General features: G+C 42.8%; 1 protein-coding gene across 2 annotated transcripts in view; it reads left to right on the forward strand.

Moving 5' to 3' along the window:
* The window catches only part of slc5a9 (solute carrier family 5 member 9), a 43,255-nt gene that overhangs the window by 12,369 nt on the left and 16,812 nt on the right, over positions 1 to 14,074 (forward strand). For both annotated transcript variants that reach the window (XM_084355368.1, XM_084355369.1), the window contains one exon: positions 11,483 to 11,633. In XM_084355368.1, coding sequence (XP_084211494.1) covers positions 11,483 to 11,633 — 151 coding nt within the window. The remainder of the gene's footprint in view (positions 1 to 11,482; positions 11,634 to 14,074) is intronic.

Below are 14,074 nucleotides of genomic sequence, written 5' to 3' on the forward strand. Positions count from 1 at the left end.
CTGTACAATAAAACTGAAATGGCTAACCCGCAGATTCCACTGGATACGGTACGGCTGCGTTATGGCTCCGCCACGGCGGCGGAGCTGATCCGTAGCACTCTAGTCTATGTGTTAACTTCCACCAGGTCCGCTGCGCTGCGTGTCTGCTGCGTCCCAGCTCCGGCAGTCCGCAGCCCTGCGGATCAGATACACAGGACTTCTATTCTGGCGGACGCTGCAACACAATGCAGCAATTCAGCCGAATTTAGCACAGAGCAGACAGGAAGTCAGACACGAAACTACAACAAGACATCCGGTTGATTTTCAAAATAAAACACTCTGTGTTGATACAAACACAAAAACCTCAAAAAAGAGACAAATACAAGCTCTTCTTCTAATCCGTCGGTCGGGAACACTTTGTGTTGTTGTGTTTATAACACATACATATAACTGCGGTCGTGTGTGATTATGTAATTATCGCAGGAATTCCTCGGTTTCATAACTCCAGCTGTTCGGCGGAGCTGCGCCATGGCAGACTCAAAACGCAGCTGGTGGGGGTTGCCGGATGAGAACGACGGAGCAAAATTGTGCCGGAGCCGTAACGCAGCCATACCGTAGCCATACCGTATCCAGTGGAATCTGCGAGTAACACAGTAAAAACACAAAGACCAGTTAAGATAGACACAAGGACAGACAGGGGCCACTCTCATACTGAAATAAAAGCCAAGGAATAAAAATGTGTTTTAAGGCGAGTTTTAAAAACAGGTAGTGTGGGGGCCAGCCTAACATTTAGAGGCAGCTCGCTCCAGAGTTTGGGGCCCACAGAGGCAAGACACACAATCTCCCCTGTGCTTCAGCTTTGACCTAGGGACAACCAAGATCAGCTGGTCCGTGGACCTGAGTGACCTTGATGGGACATTTGGATGTAAAAGGTCAGTAAGGTAGGCTGGAGCTAGCCCGTTTAGTGATTTATAGGCAAACAATAAAATCTTAAAATCAATCCTAAAACGTACAGGGAGCCAGTGAAGGGAGGCCAGTATGGGTGAGATGTGCTCTTGCTTGCTTGTTCCAGTTAAAAGACGAGCTGCAGCATTTTGCACCAACTGCAAGCGAGAGAGGGAAGCCTGGCTAACACCAACATAAATGGCATTACAGTAGTCAATCCAGTAAGAGATAAAAGCATGTATAACCCTTTCCAAGTCATGAAATGATAAAAATGGCTTGACCTTAGAAAAAGCCTCAGCTCGAGTTAATCTGTTTGTCCATCTTAAAATCACTATCCATTATCACACCCAGATTTTTCACGGCAGGTCTTACATATGGTTCCAGGGAACACAGATGCATATGAGGGGCATCACGGGCACCACTAGGTCCTAAAATCAGGACTTCAGTTTTACTTTCATTGAAGTTTAGGAAATTTAAGGCTATCCAAGCTTTGATGTCTGTAAGACAATCAAACAATAATTTGAAAGAGTTTTCATCCTTCTGTTTCAAAGGCAGGTAAATTTGAGTGTCATCTGCATAGCAGTGAAACGAGTTGCCATATTTTCTGAAGATGGACCCTAGGGGAAGAAGGTAGAGGGAAAACATAATAGTTCCGAGAATAGACCCCTGAGGGACTCCACAAGGGAGAGGTGCTGAGGAAGAGACAGAGTCACTAAAATTGACAGAAAAGCTTCTTTCAGACAGGTAAGACCTGAACCATTCCAGAGCAGTGCCTTCTAGGCGAGAGATGAGGATCCTATGGTCTACTGTGTCAAATGCAGCCGTAAGATCTAGAAGTATAAGAATGGCGGAATCGCCTGAGTCAGTAGTTAATAAAAGATTGTTAAAAACCTTTACAGACTCAGTGCTGTGCAGGGGTTTAAAACCAGACTGGAATACTTCAAGGATGCCATGTATGTCTAAATAAGACTGCAATTGCATGAGCAACTTTTTCCAAGATTTTTGAAAGAAACAGGAGTTTGGAAATTGGAGAGGACTGATGTGTCCAGATTGGGTTTTTTGATCAGAGGTTGTACTATTGCATGCTTAAAAGTTGCTGGCACAACACCTGCAGATAGACTGCTATTTATAATCATCAGGATGTTTGGTCCCATAGTCTCACAAGTATCTCAAAACAAGAGAGGACAAAATCTGTGGGACAAGCTGAGGGTTTCATATGACCAATGGTTTCCTTTAAAGTGCGTGTAAAGCAGCAAAAAAATTGTGTTATGAGTTTGTCACACCACAGTAGCATGTATCATTGACCACTGAGCCAAATTTGAAAGATTAAAAAAATTGCTAAGTATATAAAATTAGGTCTCAAAATCATGGAAAAACAAGCACTTCTCTCTGCTGTGAAACGCTGGGGGCGTGTCAGTTAGAGGCGCTGGAACCACGCCCACGCGCGGGAGGGGAGCCCTCCGTGTACAAGGACGTAGCCTAGCAACAATGGAAGCTAGTGCTAGCAGCATCGTCTGAAGGACCCAGCCCTACCTGTTTGAGCCATCAGAGCCAGAAACTGACTCTGAGTCCGACACTGATAGTGCTCAGCCTCGTTCCTCACAGGCTCCATCAGAATGGTAATTTATTTCCCAGTAATTTAAACCCCAGTCTACATATAATTCCTTGTCATAGCTATATTGGTGCACATAAAATATTACCTGTGGATTATCATTGTGCTGTCAGATGGACTCGCTCAGGGAATCAGGCCAAATCATGTCATGATTAAATGCAATAACATTTGCTAACATTACATGGGCACGATGTAAAATCACTTCCAGGATTTGCACCTTCAGCAAAATGCATTTAATTAAACGAATACAATATTTATAACATAAGCACATACTTACACTGGCGGGCACGTAATGCCGGTGGCGGAGATGAGAGCACCTACTGTCGGCGGGACAGAGAGGATCGGTGGCGGGCACCCTTATGTGCCCGCCACCGATCTTCTCCGTCCCCGGCTTGCATCCTCCCGTCCCGCCGACAGCGGCTGCTACCATCACGGCCACCGGCATTATGTGCCCGCCACCGGAGATGAGAGCACCTGCCGTCGGTGGTGGGCACGTAATGCCGGTGGCCGTGATGGTAGCAGCCGCTGTCGGCAGGACGGGAGGATGCAAGCCGGGGACGGAGAAGATCGTGGCGGGCATGTTATGCCGGTGGCGGAGATGAGAGCACCTGCTGTCAGCGGGACAGAGAGGATCGGTGGCGGGCACATCCTCTCCGTCCGCCGACAGCAGCTGCTACCATCACGGCCACCGGCATTACGTGCCCGCCACCGACAGCAGGTGCTCTCTCTCTGGTGGCCGTGATGGTAGCAGCCGCTGTCGGCGGACGGAGAGGCTCGGTGGCGGGCACGTAATGCCTGTGGCCGTGCTGTAACTATCGGGGGTAATGTGGACACTGCAGAGACTGGTGTTGGTGGTGATTTTGAACTCTCCACAGTAGCTCCTCTTGACAACATCGATCCACCATTTCCTTACGTTGTCTCGGTAGGAGACTTAAATAGGCTAACTGAGCCGTTACCCTGGCCTGCACACTGTGGCATCCAGGAAAGATGCATGAGCTACGTGGAGGAGATATGACTGGTTAGCTAGCTGCAGACTATCATAAGCGATGCTATCCGAGACTCGAGAGCTAGCGGAAAACCACCGAAGCTAATGCACTGAACGTACTTATACTGCTTCCGCAGCAGGGCGGGGTTTATGCTAATCATAGCCGCGTTACGTAACGCGGCTATGATTTCTGACCCGCCCATTAAATCCTGAACACAGAAATGTTGAAATACAGTTTGGCAGCCTAGCTCCATAACTAAATTATAAATGGCTGAATGGCTTTTTACATGTTTTAAGGAAATACATTTATAACCTATTTAATGTGTTTAGAAGAAAATGGCTGAATTTGCTTTACACGGACTTTAAAAGAGACAGAGACACAGGCTCAAACTGGTTAAAAACAGCAGAGCAGGTGATAGTGATGGACGGGTCATAAGAAGGTGGATGAGATGTGTGCTCTAATAGTCGCAATCTTTTCAACAAAAAATAGGATACATTTTTCACAGGTCTCAGAGGAACCATCAAGACAAGCAGATTTGGGAGTATTAAGAATACTGTTAATAGTACTAAAAAGAACCTGAGGTTTGTGAGGTTGAGTTCCTAGAAATGATGACAGAAAATATTTTGTTTTTTCAGCTTTGACAGTTCTCTGATATCTGCACCAGCCTTTTTTTAAGATGTCAAAAGACATCTGCAGCTTTTCTTTTTTCCACTTGCGTTCAGCTCTCCTGCACTCTTGTCTAACAGCAAGAGTAGAGTCATTCAGCTATGGTTCAGCTTTGGGTTTGGAGCGCATGACTTTAAATGGAGCGACAGTATCCAGGATGTTTTGGCAGGTGGAATAAAATAGTGAGGTTACCTCCTCAGTATTAAAACAAAGGGGGGCTGAGTGAGTCTCAACATGCTCAAAAGTAGCAGAGAACTGTTCAGCAGTGGAAGGGTTAAACAAACGTCGCCGCTGAGCAGGAGCAAACGGTTTAGCGATAAAACAGTGGAGAGAGATCTCAAATAAAACAGGCATGTGATCAGAGAAAACTGCATGTGCAATGTTAAAAACAGGTAGACCACATGCTAACACAAGATCTAATGTGTGTCCACGCTCTTGTGTCAGACCTGTCACACACTGTACAAGATTGAATGAGTCAATAAGATTTAGAAAGTCTTTAACCAGCAGCTTGGTCGGACAGCAAACATGAATGTTGAAATCTCAGACAATAAGAACACTGTCATATTTTGTCATCATTCCAGCCAAAAAGTCAGAAAAGTCGTTATAAAGTCCTTGTTATTTTTAGGTTGTCAGTATATGACAGCACAGAGTACTGATCGATCCAACTCGAACATATTTAACTCAAAACTGGCGTAAAAGTCTGACAACAGTTGTCTGCAGTTAAGACTTCCCTTAAAAACAGTCGCTACTCCTCCTCCTCGACAGTGGTGTAGTGGTCACTGGAGAAGTGGGTATACTCTTAATTTTTTCCCTTTTTTTAACGCAGCCCAGAAAAACGGCCTGTTTTAGCAACAGTGACATGTAAGACTACTCTATTTAGTTTACCCCAAAATCCATCAGTAGTATTTGCTTATTGTCACATAATTTCTGCTGCTTGATCTCAGGGAGGAAGGATTATGAAACTACTTAACCAATACTGGCCCACAGACTAGTGAGAGACAACTATGCATTTTGAGTGAACTATTCCTTATTCCTTAGTCCATCCACACTGTGGATGGACTAAGGAATAAGGAATGACACCTATTCTCTCACTTGGCAAGTCAGTAGTTTCTTTTGCAAACTGTCTCTTTGAACAGCTGATTTGCAACAGATAGCGTGGGCCAGAGTGTGCCACTATTATAAAATTAACATGACTTGATCAGGAGCAGTTTGTAGGTATTACTGGTCACACAGGCAGCCTGAATGCATGAATGTAAAATATAGATGAGGCAAACATGGTGTTTCAGTTGTTTTTTTAACATTTATTTAAATAAAATACTTAAGATCTGAATTTGACAATGCATCCTTGTTCATATTTCACCTTAGATAAAAAAAAAAAATCATTCTCTTCCACACATCAAAACCAATCAGATAAACTCAAAAGTGCACTGGCGTAAAATTGAAATAAACACTATTTTAGCATAACTCCTTAGATATATATAAATATAATATGATGATTGAACATCATCATTCAAATTATTCAACAAAACAATATGTAACAAAACAACAATATTTAGTTAACAATGAAACAATATATATGCATTTACAACACATCAACAGTGATATACTCTCTCAACCCAGTACTGGGTTTCTAACCTTTGCTCATACTACAGTATATTCCAGACAGACTTGCTTTCTGCAACTGTCTAGAACGCGCAGAAGAGGCAGCATGATGGCTCTTCAACCAGGTCCTTGTATATTTCCTGGGATCAAACTTGGAAGTAGGCGGGCCGTTGATATTAATCATCATCAAGTTTGATATGTTTGAGATCAGTAGGACAGCCCTCTTGTCTGAGCTTATATTGTTCATAAGGCTAAAGTTCCTCTCACACTCTGCTGTACTGACAGGGAATGTTTTCATACAGTTCATGAGTGGTTTTAGGTCCTTGGGCTCACTACTGGGGTCTTCCAGTAGGTCCCGGATCCCATTCAGTGCTTGGTCTGTGCACAAGTTAAATCGCTTGCACAGTCGCTTAATTTGCTCTTCACCATGGCGGATGCTGGGCTTTGATGGTCATTTACTCTGATCAAGGATGCTGAGGTCCTTGATGGTCTCATCCTCAAAAGACAAGCGTTTCTCCAGATTGTTCACAAGGCTTTGTAAGAACTGGCCTGGATTGATAGACTTCAGCTTTGCAGTTGTTTTCAGTGCTGTGGACCGATACTCCCCAGTCTGTTTTGCTTCTAAAGCCTCACTATATTTCTCACCTGGACTCTCTTTGAATGACTGGATCACTCTGATTGAGCGTTTCAGCAGATGCTCTGCCTTGAGCAGAGTTATTGAACGAGACTGAAGCTCCTGTGACAGGAGACTTAGTTCATGCAGAGTGTCATACATGAGCCCAAGGTCACAAATAAATTCTGGACTTTGAACACGGTCTAGTAAACCTCTGTACATTTGCCTCTCTTTGGTGGACCTTGTCTCATCACAGCAAGCATTTTTAAAGTGCTGCACAAGAGCTCCCAGGGATGTCCAAACAGCACGAACAGTCCGAAAGCTACTGGCCACCCAGCGTACATCCAAGATTCTGCCAATGCGAAGAAGTTGTGAGCCTACTTCAGCTGCTGCATTTATGAGTTCACGTTCATTTTTGTTTGACGTACTATACAGAGAATATAGCTTCTGGATGAAAGTTTTGAAGTGATTGACAGAGTTTACCTCATCAACTGCATCTGACACAGCGAGTTCAAGTCTATGGTTCATACAGTGCCATACGAAAAGCTTTGGGAATCTCGAGGTCAGCCTGGTTGCTACTCCTGACTTCTTTCCTAACATGACACTGGCTACATCAGATACAAATGTTACCCAGTTTTCATGAAGCCACTCTTCTGTAAAGCCAGCATTAGTTAAACAGGTGAGTAACGCCTGTTCTATGCCATCTGCTCTCTGATTTTCCAGTTCAACAAGTTCAAGGAATATGAACTCAGGGCTTTCTTCTTGAATTGATGCTTTAATAGAAACTGTCATGACAGCTTTATGACTTAAAGAAGATGCCCCGTCAATTAGGACAGCTAACTTACTGGATGATGCTATAATGCTACTGACGATTTTTCTCTGCATCTCACTGGCAACATGCTGTATTATTTGTGTTGCACTGTAACGTGAATGAAGTATTGAGCCCATATTTACACCATTCAGTTCCTGCAGCTCAACGAGACTCTCATGGTCAGAAAAGGGTCGGTTCTTTTTGGCCAGATGGTAGGCTGTTCGAAACACAGCTTCAGTTTCCTTCATGTAGGACTCAGTCATAGCCTCCATTGCATTCTCAATGGCAGCTTTGTTCTGTTGCTCTGCCACCTTTAGAGTCCTGAGTGTGGGCCTTGGACAAAGCATGTTTCCTCACCTTATTTCTAAAGGCTGACAGACTTGTTGTTCTACTTCCCTGGCCAAACACTTGAATTTCAAAGTTCCTCCATTCTCTTGAGAGTGATACACCTTGCTCCTTGTTGATCCCAATGGAGTTCACACTGCTACAGACCAGACATCCTGTGAAGCATAAACAAACAATGCAACTACTGTATCCACAGCTGTATGTGTGCATGTTCCATTTCTTCCACATACATCCAAGGACACACACACACACACACACACACACACACACACACATACACAATATTTCTCTGTGACCACTGTTTCAGAAGTTACCTAAACTAGCAATCTACCTAAACTTACCCATTTTTTTGTTTTTGGATCCCAACCAGGGGTTCTTGGATTTAAAATCTTCTTTTTGTTTGGCAGTCCACAGGTCTGGCCAGTCATTATTAATGTCTACAGAAAAACAACAAAAGTGATTTTAGGTGATACAGGCTATAAATGAAACAAGGGAAACAATGACCACAACCCATTCAAAAGTGTTGTCATAATCCGTTTCATTTTATTTATTTAATTTTTTCCCCCTAAACAGTCAATTACGTAGCCCTGGAGGTGACATTGTTTGTTTGTTTTTTTTACTCGCGCACGCGACTTACTATCTTGTGCGTGCGAGTTACTATCTTGCACGTGCGATACATATAGATAAATGCATCTATATGAAATGGACTAAAAGAGCGGTCATGCCCTTACGAAAAATAAGTTTATTCAAGTGTGCTATTAGTATACTTCTTTTAAACTAAAATAATAAAGTATGCTTTCAGTATACTTTTTATGTACTAATCAGAGATATAATTAACAAAATTATACTTAAGTATACTTGGCTTATCTTATATAAGTATACAGAAAAGTCTAAGTATATATCGCCTATACTTGTACAATCTTTTGATCGAGATATACTTAAGAAAAGTATAATGAAGTATTCTTGCTTTATATAGAAAGTTGAAGTATACTTGGCTTGTAGTTGTGCTTACTCTTATGATAGAGCAGCCTATTTAAAATGTTTGCACAGCATGTTTTACATACTATCTTATAACTTATATGTTAAAGTTTATAGTAACACATCAGCTTTGGGGTGGAATAGCTGAGAGTAAATAGTACACAAGTGGAACTGAAACTGATCTTATATGTACACAGTGTTATTAACACACACAGAAACAGATAAACATTTGCCTGATTTAATTGACAATTCTTCCAAGGTGTGAGAGTATTGTAACAGACTTCATTCATACTGGCTGCTATTGTAAGCCATTACCAGAAGACATTTATATTTAAATCTCATCACAAAACATCAAGTCTCTCATCTCATCACAAAAGGAGCAAGTCTCTTTATATAATACATAAACCTTTGGCTACAGCACGACTCATGACCGCTCTTTTAGTCCATTTCATAAAGATGCGTTCATCTATATGGATCTCGCACGCGCAACTTACTATCTCGCACACACGAGATAGTAAGTTGCGCGTGCGAGATAGCTAGTCGCGCGCGGGTTTAAAAAAAACCCCCACATCCATGTCACCTCCAGGGCTCCGTAATTACACATGCCCTGACATGTTATTAACATCATTTACAAGGTCCAGCAATAAAAAAAAAAAAAAGGGCCCACGCCCACCTACCGTAGTTGACCTCTTCAGCCGAAGTTGTACAGGCATCTTTGGCTGTGGGCGAAGAGGCAGCATCTCCTTCACTGACAGCATCCTCTCCGACGGAGGTGGGGGCCAGAGAGGGCGGTGACGTTGGGCTTACCGGTGTAGCATCGCTAACATTAGCTGAGCTGCTGGCTGATGTTGATTCGCGAGGACGTTTGTAATTGTGAAATTAATTTTTTGTTTGAATAGCTCGCTTCATCTTACCGGTTCATTACAAATCCTAACGGCAAATCATTTAAAGTAAACTCGTAAAAGTAAATTCGCCGGTTAGCAATATTTACCTCGGCATGACCCGCCCTTCTCTGCCACCGATTGGCTCATCAGTCCTAATGCCTAAAGTTAGTTAACCAATCTAATCGGTAAAGGCAGCGAGTACTAGCCAATTAGAGGCAGAGTAGCGTGGGTGCTCGCTTCATTATCACTGGGGGGAAATGGGCAATTTGGCTCGCAGATACTACTGAATGGTGTGCATCAGGGGGGATTTAGAAGCGGGTATACGCAATGCTGACTGAAAAATAAGTGGGTATACGCCGTATACCCGCGTATACCCTTGACTACACCTTTGCTCCTCGACCAGTAGTTCTCGGGGAGCTAAAATATGTACAATCCAGAGGTAAAACTTCAGAGAAAGAGCCTGACTGACCAACACTCAGCCAGGTTTCAGTTACACAAAGAAAATCCAATCCACCGGACGTGAAGAAATCATCCAGAATGAATGTCTTATTTGCTATCGATCTAGCATTTACCAGGGCTAACCTGGTTGGAGCCAGGCCTTTTGCTGTCAGGGGTGCTTGACCCAGCGGCCAAAGGCTTCGGGGATTCACCCCAGCTCTGCGGAGGCAAGGTGAGTGAGGAAAGGATGTCTGGATCTCCTCAACCCGGCCGACAACAGGTACCAGCCAGGTGTACACAGGATCAAGAGAGCGCCAGAAACAATGATGATCCAAATCTGATCCATATATTGCCAAGACGCCATGGAGATTAGTCCTGGGAGACAGTGCCAGGCAGGATTTCATTTTCACTGACAGACCGCCGCATTTTCCCCGGCGCCTATGACGCCTCCTCAGGAGCAGTGGCACCTGACTGCGGTGGAGGCCAGCAGGTATTGCTGATAGGAGTGGGGGAAGACATGTTTTCTGCCCACCCAGGTCATATTTCACCAGCTTTTCAGCGATAAGTCAGATGTTAAACAGTGCTTGGCGATCATAAACCAGTGCAGAGTTGTGACAGAAGTGACAGAAACAACATAAACACAAACAAAGCTGACAGCAGCAGACTGCAGGCCACACACAAGCACCATCTTGTCTACGTCCAATTCATGTCACACACACGATTCATGTCATTTTTGGGGAGATTGCAAAGACTTATCCTTTGCACTTATCCGAACCCTAACCAGGACTTGTATAAAGTAATAATTTCATATTTCTCCCCCTAACTGCCAATGAGGTACCTGGGCCTGGCTCTGTGAGACAGTGAATATTAATATTGTCAAAATGTCTGTTCATGCAGCTGTTCGTTCATTGTCTGAGTCTTTTGCAAAAATCAGAATCACCATCATGATTGGCAACAGCCAGTGAGGAGAAGACAGCCCTGCCCTCAGTGTGGTTTCAGGGTGAAGTCTGTCTTCTATTTTTTCCCCATGCCATAACATAACAAAAATACTTGGGGTTTCCTGGTCTTTCATGATCTCATATAACATTTTCATGGTTCTGTCTAGTCTTGATATACTTCGACCTAATGTGTAATTAGTGAGTGTTCTCTACCACCACATAGTGGCCACAGGAAGTTGCGCTGACCTCTTCTGGACAGTGGAAGTTCAGCTGCTGTCTCAAGCCCCATGTGAGGGCCCATTCATCACTACTTGCAGTTTTAATTTTATTTTTCTTTATTGGTGTTCCACCACATGACAGAACGGAATATGAAATGTTCTGTCTTTGCATATGATCTCTTAAAAAGTGTGTGACTAACACATGGGCAACAAACTCTGATTGAGACAGTGTATAGATCAGTCAAATCAAATCAGTGTCAAATAAATGTTTGCTCTGCTTGTATTTGCTTCTGCATTTTTTTGTTTTTCCCTTTGTTCATTTACAAAGGAAAAATATACAAAATGATTTAATAATAAATTAACAATTTTTGGAACCCTAGATTGTAGTATGTAAACATCAATGTTATGTTTAATCACCCTATTTTTCTCATGACTGTGCCATCTTTTTGACCCTTCTCTCTCTGCAGGTCTTCGTGGTCTGATGCTAGCAGTCATGTTAGCTGCTCTGATGTCATCTCTTACTTCCATATTTAACAGCAGCTCCACTCTGTTTACTCTGGATCTCTACCACAGAGCCAGGCCAAAAGCATCAGAGAGGGAACTCATGATTGTTGGAAGGTAGGGGTGTTAAGGCCAACTCATACATAATGGAAAACCAATACAGCTGTTTAGATTTGTGTCAGTGTGAATGGTTGGTACACTATAATATATGCTAAAATAAAAGAGAAGTTAAAAAAAACATTGAGTCAAGATAGCAGGAAGCTGATGAGTGGTAGCCAGTTCAAGTCAAATTGATTGATTGTTTTTTCTTGATTTCTGGTTCATGAGAATTGTTTTCTTGGCATTAACGAGGGCCAAGAGGAGTGCTTATTGTACTGGTTTGTTTCATGTAACTGTGCATATGTCTGCATAAAGGAAAATTCATATGGGAAGTAGGGTGCTGCAGCCTAGGGTTGCAGACAAATGACCCAGACATATCAAAGTGTCAGCCTTGAACATCAATCTGCCCTTACCTGCCCACCCTGCGCTGACTCCGCCATCACTCACTGAACGTGACCGGAGTCTACGCACTGCACTGCTGGAGCTGTGGTGGAGTGAGGTCATTGTTTACAGACGAGAATGACAGAGAAAGTACAGACACACTTTTCATTAGCAGCTGTACCTACAGCAGCTTGCACTGCCAAACAGAGCAAGAAAAGAAAGACGGAACTGGAGAAGGCTACAAACAAAAAGAAGTTGGATGGCTCAATAGGTGAAACGAGTCATCACTGGAGTGGTTGTTCAACGATGGAGACAACTGATGGAGTTGTAGGCCTGAAAACGGACGCCATGTTAGCTGTGTCTCTGTTGGACAGGTAATGAGCTGCTTTGTTTTGGTTGGGGGAAATGTATTATTACTCTGCATTATGTAGTCAACGTAGCTAACGTTAGCTAATGTTGCTGTCATATGTATTAGCTCAACACTAACATTGTTAGCATCGTCAGCTTGAAGCTAACGTTAGCTAGCTTGCTATGACAGACGACTGCCGTATAAGACATATTTACATGTAACGTCACCGTTTACACGCAGGCCAACGTTTACACGTACTGTGGATCTAATCCATACAGCAGTGTTCACACATGACCTGCTACCCTGGGCTGTTTGGACGAGCTGTATGTGAGAGGACTAATTCTTGTGTGCTACACGTGTGAAAGGCCAAGTCCACTGTTCGGAGGTCCTGGGGAGATTACATATATCTGTGAATATAGTTTGCATTGTAGTTGTAAGCAGATGTTGTTAGATGGTATTTATATGACGTTCATTCATAAAGACAGACTGGATGTTTCACAAATGTGCTGATGTATCCTATTTATGTGTCCTATAGTTATGAGAGGGACACATCAACTTCCAGCCTGGAAGTGTCAGTTCACAGCAGAACCATGCCCTGATGTTTCTCCTGACAGATGAGGGTAACGTGATGCTGATAGCAACATGGATCAAACCATTGTTATTCATGTAATATGTATCTCTGATGGATACATTTCATAAAGACGTGTACTTCTTTAATATCAAGTTGGTTTGTTTAATGTGCATGAATGTGCTCCTTAGCATGGATACCATACAAAAAGGAAAATGCTGCACCAGGAAAATGCTTCAAGTACTGGTCCTAGCAGTCACTTGTTAGCCTACCGCTTGCGACTATTGCATATTAATAAGAAATTTTTTAAGAAAGTAGACTTTGCATTTCAATTCATGTTCTGTGTGTCAGCTGACCAACGTAGAATGTGGGAAACACACAATGCACCTTCCAATCCCCTCAAATAATCACTTGCCACCCACATTTAGTTTTCCATCCATATCCGGTTTTCTGTAATTATTATAATTTTTGCAGGAATGATGACTGCCACAGGAATTGAGGAGTTGGACAGGTAAACTTGTAAAGTAATCTGAAAGTTTCACCAAGCTGGAACTCCCTTCTCTTATGCCAGGTACTCCAAGATGTACAACAACAAAAAAAGTAGAGCTTGTACACACTACTGTCAAAATGCATAGTAAAAAATAATAAAAACGTGAAACTATGAAAATTACACCAAATTTTGCTAACCCCACAGAAAAGTAGAATTGGTAAAAATGAATGTAACAGGCTATGTCTGGTTGATGTCAGGAATATTTGTCACTGCATAAAATGCAACCAAAGTTGTGGTGTGATAATACCACACTCGAATCGAGGGTCGAAGGACAGAGGGTGTCGTCTCTGTACAGATTGTAAAGCCCTCTGAGGCAAACTGTGATTTGTGAATTTGGGCTATACAAATAAAATTTGATTTGATTTGATTTTGATTTAAATTGATAATAATTTCAAGGTCTTTGAAAAGCTGCATTTACTGACAGATAAGTAATTGTGCTATTCTTTCTACAGGAGATTCACTGCCAAAACAGTAGAGGATTGAGAAAACAATGACATCAACAGCCTAACCTGTTGGCCAACACTGACCTCAGCATACTAATAGGGATGGGCATTTCGAGTAATTTTCTAACCGAGTACCCGAACCTGGTCCTAATCGAGTAACCGAGTAAT

This window comes from Pagrus pagrus (assembly GCF_965226575.1).
Source record: "Pagrus pagrus genome assembly, chromosome: 6".
Taxonomy (NCBI): Eukaryota; Metazoa; Chordata; class Actinopteri; order Spariformes; family Sparidae; genus Pagrus; species Pagrus pagrus.